The 12,871-nt window shown below is 38.0% G+C and overlaps 1 protein-coding gene across 2 annotated transcripts; it reads right to left on the reverse strand.

Annotated features, from left to right (window-relative positions):
- Window positions 1-652: 652 nt before the first annotated feature.
- On the reverse strand, window positions 653-12,215 carry LOC116265904 (uncharacterized). 2 transcript variants are annotated; one of them, XM_031646895.2, is made up of 9 exons: window positions 11,326-12,215; window positions 9,690-9,893; window positions 9,337-9,579; window positions 5,034-5,094; window positions 4,724-4,930; window positions 4,438-4,533; window positions 2,367-2,563; window positions 2,156-2,292; window positions 653-1,324 (listed from the first exon to the last, which is right to left on the reverse strand). In XM_031646895.2, the coding sequence occupies exons 1-9, from the start codon at window positions 11,812-11,814 to the stop codon at window positions 1,027-1,029; spliced, it is 1,932 nt and encodes a 643-aa protein (XP_031502755.1). In that variant the 5' UTR covers window positions 11,815-12,215; the 3' UTR covers window positions 653-1,026. The 2 variants fall into 2 exon arrangements, with proteins under 2 accessions (XP_031502755.1, XP_031502756.1); XM_031646896.2 differs by having other exon boundaries at window positions 2,367-2,555; window positions 4,442-4,533; window positions 11,326-12,214.
- Between the last annotated feature and the right edge of the window lie 656 nt (window positions 12,216-12,871).

Consider the following 12,871-nt stretch of genomic DNA (forward strand, 5'->3'; position numbering starts at 1 on the left):
CCCACCAAACTATTCCCTCGCGCGAGTTTGAACATGTAGCCATGATTACTGTTGCTATTCCCAATCAACATCAATTTCCCAAGAGTAAATATATGGGAAACACCAAAACCATGATCGTATCGCCAGCACATGCACACAAGTTAAAATGTGCTTCGGTTTCAGATCCACTGTGAAATGCAAGTGTATCCATTTATAATGAACTGCACCCTATCTAACCCTGTTTTCCATCAGCTCACTTAGCTCGCATGTGTCCAGTTGAGAAGATTGATGGATATCCTTAGATGCATCTCAATGCACATGAAATGGTAACTGGATTTTAGCAGTATCATGATGATGCACAAAACTAACGTTTAAGTACTGTTTAGTTTTCGAAAAGGTTGAAAATGAGGTAAGGTGCTTCAAGCAGCCGAATATGGATGGCATAGGCACCATTCTCAGAAGCACCACCCGTGAAGGGCAAGACAGGTCCAACGAAAGGCCCGTTCTTGGAGACAAAAAAAGGGGTGGAGACAACATTAAAAGCCACATGGCCCAGACTTAGATGGGCGCACAAATGTCGTAGTCATACCGAAACCACTCTGCCCATGATCACACACAGAAATGCAATTTAATGCGCTCCAGGAGGGGAAACACGTACACTGGCCACCAGGACTATAAGTCTCAAAAAAGAAACTAGTCACAAAAGAAAAAGTCCATATCATCCAACATACTTCCACTCAAAAATTTCAGATCACAGACATGACACGATATCCAAACAATTGCATTGAATTCATTCACAGAAATGTCTGAAGAGCCTCTTTTCAGCTATCCTCAGTCTACATACCCTTGAACAGCCATGGAGATCATCCCAGTTAGACCCTTCATTTTGCTCAGACCACCTTGAGACAATCAGCGTCACATAGATTTCGACGGGGATCTACATAACGTCTGTGCAATACACACAAACGAGTGCACAATCCTCAATACTGATGGTGTTGAACAGAAAACCTCTAGGCAACAATTAAGCTTCATATAGAACAGGATGAATCATCGACTGCCTTCTCCTGGGGGACTGGAGTCATTCCCATCTCCATTCACTTGCTGTACGTCTGACACCTTTAGTTCTGTTAAAACTGATTCAATGCAACTTTGTTGGAGAATACCATCAGAGAAAACGAAATGGCTGGCAACACCAAGTACATTGGCAATTCCAAGTATAGCAGATTGCAACCTTGGATTGATTGGGAGGAAGGAATTCGGCAAAGGAGGCAAGCATTCAGGAACAAATTCTTTCTGACTGAAAGTTGGGGCATAGAGAGACAAAACGGCTCGGCAGAATATGAACCTGAGAAAGCCAAATAACTACTTTAATGAAGATTGAAGAGCATCATGTGAACTAACCATTACGTTCTTCTCGGGAACAATACACTTGAACAAATAATATATCTGTTGGCAATTTCTCTCAAATTTTTTTCACCAAAATTTTGTTAAAAAATGGTTCTCGAGAAAATCTTGAAAATATTAAAATTTTCAAACATATAAAATTTATCAAAAAAGTAATAAATGATCAGTACTTTTGGTTGTAAAAATTAGGAAAAAGGCATGGGAAATTGTTTTTCAACACATAATAAATGGGAATAAAATTTCTCTTAAAAGTAACTTTCAAAAACCCTCATATAAACATCATCATGTATTTGCGATAATATCACATTTTTCCACAATATTTTGAATTGCTTAAAAAATATCCATGCACCTAAAGAAGGTTCAAACTTCAAACTAGGTAAAGAAGGTTCATACTAGAGATGTTAGATAAAATTTTCTGATTCTGCCTCTGCCAAAAAACATTCTATGTACAGAGAGAGAATATTTTCTTGGCAGGTACTCAAATAGAAAGAGAATTCCACCTCCCCTTTTTCAACTAATTCATTCAGCTTCCTTTTGCAAATCCCTGTTATGGAAGGGCAACTGGATAACTTCAATAAGAATTTGGGATAGATATCAGTTTCTAAAAATTTAGAGAAAGCAACACATATTCTATGAAATTTTCACAGGACTGGCTATCTCGAAAAGATTCCAACCAGAATGTTTAACTTTAAAATTCTTGGGAGGTACGGCCCTAGCGAGTGACTATTGACTAAAGGCACATCTGAAAATAAAATTTAGGATATGAAATGACCTGAGAATAAGACGCCTCAAGAAAGGATCGTCAAATACTCTAATCCAAACTGGATCAAGTGAATCATCTGCTGCCAAAGAACTACCCCATTCCGCTAGGCATGTGGAAAGCAGCTTATCAGCCCCATGGTAATTGTGCTGAATCCAACAAGGAATAATGTCAACCAGGATACGTTATATCAAAAGCAAATCTATGGTACCAATCAGTTTACCATGTCGACCAACTTGGAGCCAGATAGACCAACCAATTGGCAGAAGGCCTGTAAAGGGGCAGTGAGGAACATAGTAAACTGGCTACCACTAGAGTAACGAACTTTCTCCGTAGCACCAGAAGCAGGAGATGGGGATGCAGGTGAAAGAAGTAAAGCAGCTCTGTCACCTTTTTCTGTGCCACTGATATCCTGTAAGGCTTCAAAGAACATAGTATTAATGCATATACTTAACACACATTGCTAACAAAGACTGAACATACTTATATTTTTGGAGAATTAAAAAAAATAGCGTTTGGGTTCAGTATTAGAATATTCACTTGATCACTGCAAAATAAAAAACACAAACTGAAAAACAAAAGCACGGTTGTGTAACATCACTAGCAACAGTTTCTCTATATGAAAAAGGATAACAGTATATAGCCGCATAAAATACTCTCCTAATTTCTCTACTTTTTATACGAAAAGGTCAACAGCACATAGCTACATAAATTTTTCTTTATAGTTTTCTCTTACAAACCATTTTTCTTGTAAGAATCAAGTGAAGGTGTCAACACCAAATTCATCACCTAAAAGAAAGTTGAACAGAAATGTCATTACAAACACCTCGTGCACTTGTGGGACGAGGTGTGCGGTTAGCAGAACCCGACTCAATCAAACTGAGTTGGGTGCCATGTCAGGGCGCACCTGTGTCGACAGTCACCATTTTTGGCATATCCGTATGACTTACCTTTACTAATGATTTATGGTGTGACAAATTCTTAAATTTCAGACATCCAGCAACTACCCAGCATCTGACAGCATTGATTCCCCCCACCCCCCCTATATATATATGTATATATATATATATATATATATATATATATATATATATTCATGAATATTAACGATTTTCTAAAAGTATCCTGAAACACAAAAAGAAAACATTTTTATTACAAAATTACAGATATATTCTCAGATAAAAACATTATTTAGTAATTTTCCCCTTTTATTAAAAAACTATTTTTATATGTACTTGAAGCACTATTTTACATTTTTTTTGCCTCTTATAAAATTTCAAGGAACTATTCATACTGTTTATAGCTATTTTTTGTACGAAAACTACTAGAAATCACATAACTTTGCCATCATTCTTTATATGGTATACCAATATTCCTAAATTTCGAATTTTCCCCAGCCTATATATATATATATATATATATATATATATATATAAAATAAAATCATGATATTTTAAAAAAAAGGTAAAATGAAACATGTTTGTCACTTTTTTAAAAAAATGTTTTTTATTTTTTGAGGTTCTATATGTACACACACACATACACACACTAAGAACACTTTGTGTCAGTAAAGAAATTATAATAAATCACTTTTTCCTAATGTTCTCTGTGATTACATGAATCTAGAGTTCATTCTTTTGTGAAGGGTTGGGCCAATCCTTTGGTGTTATTTGTTAAGGTCCCTTTCAGACCTTTACTTATGTATATATTCTTTTTGTTGGAATAAAGGCAGGAGGCCTATTCCCCAGGAAGCTATCTAGTTCAAATGAAACTAGAGATTTAAAGCAAAATTATTTTATGAGAAAAGGTTGTGCTGACTAGAAAATCTTCTTCATCAATGATTCTAATGATGAGATGGATTTGAAATTTAAAGCAAAGGAGGCACCGATCAGTTAATCAAAGTGGCACTCAATGCATTGGACCTGGCCTCAGTTAGGTTTTGAAAGATTTGGGTGGGCAATTGCCCACCTAGGTCTAAATGTGGCTACACCACTGATAGTTAGGATCTAATTCCTCTCTAGAGAAAGCTAAATCTTAACTTCTACAACCCTGGGAAGTCTAACTGCCAAGTCCATCTCTGTTTTTATTGGATGTTCACTTTTACTGTTTTACATATTCAAGGAGAGAAATAGACATAATCGCCAAGTTGTCAGGTAATGTAGAAGAATAGAAGTCAGAATCCTAGTTTCCACCTTTTTAGAATGTAAGGCTATACATAATGAATGACAACAATTAACTGCCTCATGCCATAGGTGGTTGAGCTTCCTCAGTTAGACGGGATAGAGTAGACAAACCTGCCTTGAATGATTGGCTGCAATTGCTGTCAATAACCAAAAACAGAGGCCGCCTTGAGAAAGGAATCAAATCACAAGCATAAAGACCATTTACGCCTGAAAAAAACATAGAACAATGTATTGTTACATGGAAATCTAACTCTAAGAAGCTGAAACCTTCAGTTGCTAAACATATATATGCAGCCAGACAACTAAAAAATGCCACAACCAGCTAACAACAGACACTAAATAAGTGAGCTAAAAGCATAATAGCACTGACATAAGTAGGACGTCTAGAGTCTTGTACCTCCATGACAACCTAGTTGCAAATAGCTCTCACAACTGTCAGGCTGATTTATCTTAAGAGTTGGACTGTCATTTAGGGAATGAACAGGTGACAAAGCTGTTGAATCATACATCATCTCATGGCCTTGTAGATAACCTGAACCATGTTCCACAGGCTCAAGTTTATCACCAGGTACAGAAACTGAAGGGATATCTTGATCCCCCTTTCCTGCAGGAATGTGATGCAGAATGCGTGTAAGCATTCCGAAACTCAAAATGAGTGTTTAGGAAACACCGTAAAAAAACTAAATTAAACAAGAACCATACTCTACCAGACAAGTATATAAGCAGAATTCCATCAAAAGGCATCTCTTCACATAGAGTCGCGAGCACCTGCAAGCGAACAAGCACATTAACTGTAATACATAAAAGCACACACAAAACCATTTTCATTAGAATATTTTAAAGAGTAATGAATTAATGACGATATAACTATTATGCTGTTGGCCTGACAGTCTCCCATGAGTTGGTTTTCCCTTTTTCTGCTTTCTCTGTTTATTCTTCTTTATTGCCCTTCAGGCTTGTCAATCTTGCCAGGGAAATGATTCAGACAACACACTGTATATGAGATGATTCACATTTCCAATTATAGTTTAAACTAGAGGTGGTTCCAAGATCCATCTTTCAAACACATGCAATTTAAGCATCACTCTTACTACCCAATTAAAGCACATGCAGATGCAGGTCTCAGAAAATATATTGAAGATAATCAGGCACTTTAAAAAGAAAAAAAAATTAAGAAAAAACACTTCTAATGAAAAGACAAACACCATAATTGTCACAGAAAACCGTCTTTCTCGAGAAAAACCTGTTTTATACTTCAAAAATAGGCCAGCCAAAATCTGTCTTTTTAAAAAAGATGCAAAAATGTAAAAAAATGCCAAAAATTGTTTTAATTTTTGAAGGTCAACCATATCTCCGTTAGTGCTATAACGTGGTCCCTGGCTTGATACTACTTAGCTGATACACTTGGATAGTAAGTTACGCATAAATTATTTTCGGTTGTTGACAATGTAGTTTTTAAAACTCAAAAGTATTTCCAGAGTCATACAACTACGCGTGTTACATGTATGCACCCAAAATGTAGCATAATTTACTGGGTTATACTGCTTTAAGTTAGGCCTGGGCGTCGGGCCGGGTTTGGGTCCAATATTTTTCTTATCGGGCTCAACTTGAGTGAGCCCGGCCCGGCCCGAGATCTTAACGGGTCGGGCCCGGTTATCATTCTCAAGGCCCGGCCCGGCCTGGCCCGACGGCCCGGTAGGTCAATCGATGTATCGATCGACATTTTGTTCCTATCTTGATTTCCCTCCTCCGCCGCGCCCTCCCAACCCTTCCCCCTTTTCTCTCTTTTCTTTTTCCTCTATGCGTGCAAGTTTTCCCGTAAGCTGTGAGCTCCACCACACGAGGTTGTCCAAGCCTGCTTCCGTCGACGAGAATCAAGGGAACCATGTGGGCGGAGAACGAGTTGAGCTCGTCTCAAGTTTCCATCCTCAGGAACGAGAGAATCTGATCAGCTCCACCGTCCTTTTGATCCAGAGGCGACCATGGAAAGGGGGATGTGGATGGTGAGTGGGGAGAAGACAAAGTTGACTTCCCTGAGTTCCCTCGCTTCGCTCAGGGCGATGCGGCTCGCCAGGATCAAGCTCGACTTTGTCTGGCTCTGTATTGAGTAGAGGACATCCATCGGCCCCTCTTCGTGTCGTATCTTCTTCTTCTTTGCAGTGAGGAAGAACCACAGAAAGTCAACAGGACGGGAGGAGCTGGAAGAGGAACTTCCAACAGATAGGAACAAAGGCCCGAAAAACGTCAAAGCTTGAGGAGGCTCCTCCCATGTTTGGAAATCCGGGGTTTCCGTTTTGTCTCCGGGATCCCGTTTCGCTTTCTAATTCTTCTCTCGTCGACCAACAGAATTCGCGTGCGAGTTATTGGATCTGGGCATCGGGCCGACCCTGCCCGCCAGTTAACAAAAACGGGCCGGGCATGGTCGACCAAGCCCGGTACCCGGCCCGATTCCCAGGCCTACTTTAAGTCCTCTGTTGAGCATAATAAAAAAAAACATGTTATTTTCCAAAAAAATACGAAAAAATGTGAGAAATTCATTTGCCGAATAAGTGTTTTTTTTTTTTAAAAAAAAACAGAAACAATGAAAAAGAAGCGAAAAAAATGCGTTTAAAATGAGATTAAAACGCATTTTTCTCGCGTTCTTTTTATGCGTTAATTTTTTTGGGGTTTGGTGGCATAACTTGTAATATTTGAAAATTATTATGGCCTTAAAGTACACAGACTTTAAAAAAAAAGGTCGACTTCATCGATCATACCTGAATTGAGTTCGGAGGAAGAAGCTGGGCGTTCTAGGGTTTTTGAAAAAGACGAGTTATACCATCGGAGTTGGAGAAAACAACTGCTCATTCAGTCCATTGAGGTAGGCAACAGATTTCTTTCTTCATTTTTTTTTCTCTTTAGGCCTTACCCAAAGTTTAAATCTCTTCTTAGCCATCTCTCTTTCTGTCGGTTCTTCTTCCATCTCTCTCAGTTTCTGTCTCTTCCCCATCTCTCAGTTCCTGCCATTGCTCTGCTGGGTTTCCAGTTTCCACACAACCAGCGGTTCTCTTTCTCTCAGTGTCTCTTGCTCCTTGTTCTAGTTTTTAATTTCTCACGTTCTTATGCTGATGGGTTACATGTTCATGTGGGTTAAGGGGCTCTAAATGGACTGCACACATTGTGTTGAAGAGTGCATTAAAAAACCGTGATTACAAAGTTTGTCACATGGGTTCTGACCACACTGTAAATTTGCTGCTACACCAGAAATCAGGTGCACACTGGGTGTGCAGTGGGTGCAGCTGTTAATAATGGATGGTTACTGTGTTTATGTTATAAATATCATATAATATACATATATGTAAGATCGTACATGTATTGTCTTATTAGTTTTTTAATTATTTTATTTTCCCTAATTTTTAGTATTTTTAAAATTTTTTAAAATTTTACCATACTTCTCCCTTTTTTTCCTGTTTCTTTCAAACTCGCCGTATTATACCCAAGAAAAGCCTCGCCGTTTAAAACTCTAAACTGTTATTTGTAACTATGGTTGGGACCATAACAAAACACAATTTATAAGTCACTTGGGTTCAGAAAGATATAATAATTAATAACACAGCAAAAATGAAATTAACTAGGTTAGGTTAAGTTCATTTCGCAAATCACATGTAACCATTTCAATCTGAAATATAAAGGTACATCTAGGTGCACATAACCAAGTCATAGTCCATTAAAAGAAGCATTTCAATAAATAAACTTATTCTTTCCAAAACAATCTCACATAAGAAAAGTACAACGTAGCAATGGAAAGATGATAAAGATACATTGTTTCCTATGTCACATGAGTATGGGTATGGGTGCCAGTACAAGTGCTGGGATGGGTACGAGTACTGAGAAATTTTCAAAAAACTTGGGTACAGAGATATGACTGTAAATATACATTTATATTATATACTTACACACATAAATTCATCGCTTATATTCATAAAAATGTATTACAGAACAAAAAAAATACTAAAATATACCCAAAAATACAAAAATTAAAGCTGCCGTATCTAGGCAGGCAACAACACCCGTGTCGACAGGGGTACGCAGCCTTTTCAGGCACACCCATATTCCATAGGTTGTTTCTTATAATGCCATAGGCACACTATCTTCTAATATGACAGCTAAGAGGTTAGATAATGCACATTTTAGATTTTACTAACAAAGAAAAAGTCAGTTCCTGAGCATAGTCAAACTTTGTCTTTGCAATAATATTGCATGTTTCCAAAATTAAGTAGTTACAACTTACATGGTTAAAATAATGTTACAAGTTTATTGAACCTAACATTTTTACATTATTTTGGATTTCTTTTGCTTTTTAACTCTAAAAGAGGACAAATCCAGAGTATCACAATATTTCATGACTGTTTTCCTATAATGTTTGAGCAAAATGTTGAAAAGCAGCACCCAACAAGTTTGCATTAGGTTTCACAAAAGCAGCACCTCCAGGAGCATTGAAGCTCCTGTGGCATCTTGAACAGACATTACTAAAAACATAGCTTCATATCAATAAGATGCCATGATAAGAGATTAATGTAGCCAAATTATTTTGCTTAATTAACCAATACATGGCCGCCGGGTTTAGGACATTGTGCCTTTTCATACACTTCCGACAGAAAAACAGCAGTACAAATACCAAGATCCAGGATTTCTGTCGACAATAACTTTATCTCAAACCAATGTACCAATGTCGGTGTATATTGGCTGATGCACGTCTGGTCTACCCCCTCGCTGATGGAAACAGGCTAACAGAAATCTAGTATTTTATATTTAACATTAGCTGTTTATTACTTTAGTATACACATCCACACATACACATATGTATATAGACATAAAAGCTGATTCACCAGATTAATGTCAGCCAACACTGCTTGATTCAAGATTGAAGACATTGTCTTAAACATTAAAAAAGAGCAATTGAACAGAAAAATCAAATTCTATATATGAAGTATCTAAAGAACAAGCTATCCACACAAGAGCATCTCTTACCGCAAGAAAATGTGTAGCAGATGGACGATATAAAATAGTTTTCTGAGGATTTGGTGGCAGCGAAGGATCAGTGATATCCTCAAGATGCATGACACGAGTGCTTGCAGTTCCCCCAGCTAGACCTTCTTCCTTACCATTCTTACTAACTTCAGAATCTCTCACACGGTAAAAAGAACCACTAGGCTCCCACTCTAAACATTGAAGCATTCTGAAGGTGTCAAGAGTAATTTCTGTGAACTTAACCTGTTGAAAGATCCCCTATATGAGAATTAGAAAATTTGGGGGTGGGGGAAATGATAAAACCCCTGAATCTGCAATTGTTCTACATTATGCACAAAGTGCTAATGTCTGACCTCATTGTGCTGGTAACTGCATAAGATTGCACTTCTTAAATGCAAGGCTCTTTTGTTCTCAGATGAAACATGTGGAATGGATTCAAAATGAGCATCAAGGACCAAGCTGTACCGCAAAGGTCTGATGTTCATGAAGTCTGAATCAACTCTGATAAATCTGACCATCTCGTGCAAAACATGCTTCCATTCCTTAAAATCAGTTTCCTGGACAAAGATGAATAGAAAGCAACGTTTCTTCAAACAAAAAAATATAAAGCTAAAGAAATTAAAATAATAACTGTTGCAATTACAAGTTATTATCAAATTAACTAAGTGTCCAGATAGCCCAATTTCTTCATCTTCTATTTGAAGGACAAAGAACCCTTCATTTAGCATGCTGTCAAAGGTTTCAATAATCAAGTTTAAGAACAGAAAGCAAGTCCAATATTATCCATACAGTCAACAACATGAATACAAGGAACTCCTTTTGAACACACAATTAACTGACACATTCATAGAAGATTGGTATCCCATGCAGAAAAGTATAACAAGAGAAGCAGAAACCTATAATTACTTTTGATAGCCAATGCCATATCGTCGATGCCAAATTATTAGCCCATAACTGATAGTAGGATTAATAATTTAATAAGTGTATGGTGAGGTAAATAAGATAGATGTGGAAGAATGGAAGCTTAATCCCTTGAGTGAAACAGAATATATATATATATATATATATATATATATATTATACTCCTCACAACTCCCACCTTGTGGCCAAGACAAAGAACACTCTGTTCAAAATCGAGATGCAACTGAAATGCAGAAATACTGCTCATTTTAATCAATCTTAAGTATGCAGAGTTGAAATACTTATCACATAAGGAAATCAGATAACAACATCAAGCACAAACCAGCTAATACTGAGCAGTTAATAAATCTGTCATTATAAGGCAGAGCAACAAATCAGGAACTAATCAGGAAATTAGGTCCAAGCATAGTCTGTTTATCTGAGAATCTATAGGAACAAGTTGGTGACGTGGAGAAAGTGATCTCAATCAAGTAATTCCAAATTCCTTCCTTTCTATGGAGTGTTAAATAAGACAATACATGTCCTTTCGTCACCATGCTGCAAATACCAATGCCTGACTGCATCTTCCAAAACTGCCACCACACAAGAGACAGGAAAACGCCATCTCCTCCAACCATATCCACGTGTACACTCATAGGCATGCGGATACTTAGCTAATGTGGGACTGGGGACAAATAAACTAACATTCTGAGCCTAAACGCATGTTTGTGAACCATGTCTCTGTAAATATCAACCTCATAGTTGAAGTTCCACCATTTCTTTCTAAACCAACAAACATAAATGAAAAATTGATATCGTTAAATAACAAAAACAGAGAAAACAAAAGAAAGGTTATCGACCACTGATTTTCATGCATGAAACAATATTTGCATTTCAAATTGAGATATTTTCCTGAAAATCTTCTCCACTTTGCATCTATAAAAAAAAAAAAAAAACTCGTTCCCGGAACATATCACTAATCTACTTCATTCATGTCATGTCAGGCCTAACAGACCCATCAGACTAGCAGCAAATAAAGTTCTTTAAAAAGAATAACGACCTAATTCCATGAAGCAGGGAAAGCATTACTTGAAACATTCTCCGAGATTCCTCAAGCAGAATCCTGAAATCATTGATGAGTTGCTGAACCTTCTCTCGCCGATTCAACAACAGGCACACTACCAAGAAACGGCCTAGGCAGCGCAGCTGCTTGTTGACGAGGCCCAGATTCTGCGGGTTTTCCTTGAAGTACTCTCTGTCGAAGATCGCCTCGTAGAAGATATACGACTCAGTCAGATAATTCAATTCACTCGTCCTCATATACTGGCTGTAGTAAAGCTGTGCGATCCGATACGCGATCTCTCCGATCTCCCATCGCTTCAGCCCTGCCTCCACCAGCTTCTGCCGATTCTCCTGCTGGAACTTCCATAATTGTGTGTAGACCTTGAACACCTTGTGGAAGTACGAATCGTACCTGTTCTTCCCATAAGAAGGCAACTCCCTTACCCGAATAAACTTCTTATCGGCCTTATCCACCAGAGACCAATAAACCTCACTTACTGGAATGTTACTTGCCATCAGTAACCCTTACAAACCCCTCGGATCTACCTGAACGCTCCGGGAAACTCCCCTCACCTGAGTAATCAACCGCTGTTTCCGTCCTTAAGATACCCGGTCGCTAACCGAGGGCCTAAGTTGAGCAGGAAGGAGTGCAATTTCCCCATCCGCCCAATCACAACCTTAAACCTTTCGCTTCTCCGTCATTTCACAGGAGAATTCCGTTTTGCCGATCTTTACGCGAACAGCGGCAACGTCGCAATCGGAGGGGAGCCCATAGAACACAGAAGGACTTCGTTCGGAGGGAAGTTGGGTACGACGGGTCGCCGGCGTTCGCCCTGTCTGCAAAGTACGGCGCCGGATTTTCCCCTTTCACCCCATGCCCTTCAAATTCTTAGGAAAGGGTTTATATAGGGCTTCTTGGTTGCGCGGGTGAACTCCCGGGCACTCTTGAACCAGAGAGTGAAAACTTGAAACTGTTAATGGATCGGGTCCACACCTGCCAGCGTGCTCCGTACTCTGACCCGAATTTAATAGGAAAAGCCTGGAAAAAGATCGCAGCTCATCGAATACGAAACACAAAAACGGACACGTTGAAACATATTTTATTCCTTTTATTTTTTAAAATTTCTAAATGTAATTAAAGTTTGAAGATCGGGTCGAGACCACATCTAGATCTAATATGAGATTTTGAACAGTTCAATAACATTTCGGATATTGTGAGATAGATCCAAATAAGTCTTGTGAACACAACCTAACCACATTATGATACCTTAAGAACCAACTTTCAAATGTATGCATACTAGGTGCAGTATATTTATTCAAAGCTATCAGAATTCAAATATGAATCCGAATTACATTGGACATTTCCTTAAAATCGAAATTCAAATTTGACCGTATGTCATTTAATAAATTGAATCTAATCCCATTCACGAATCAAATATTTTTTTCCCCCGTACATGACTTTTTTTAAACAGTTTTTTTGATATGTCTAATATGAATCTCTTCTGTTGATACCCTATATTTTGCATTTTTCTCACCAAATAATATTGTAAGTTTGTATATGTAGGTCAGTCAT

Source organism: Nymphaea colorata, chromosome 12 (assembly GCF_008831285.2).
Source record: "Nymphaea colorata isolate Beijing-Zhang1983 chromosome 12, ASM883128v2, whole genome shotgun sequence".
Classification (NCBI taxonomy): domain Eukaryota; kingdom Viridiplantae; phylum Streptophyta; class Magnoliopsida; order Nymphaeales; family Nymphaeaceae; genus Nymphaea; species Nymphaea colorata.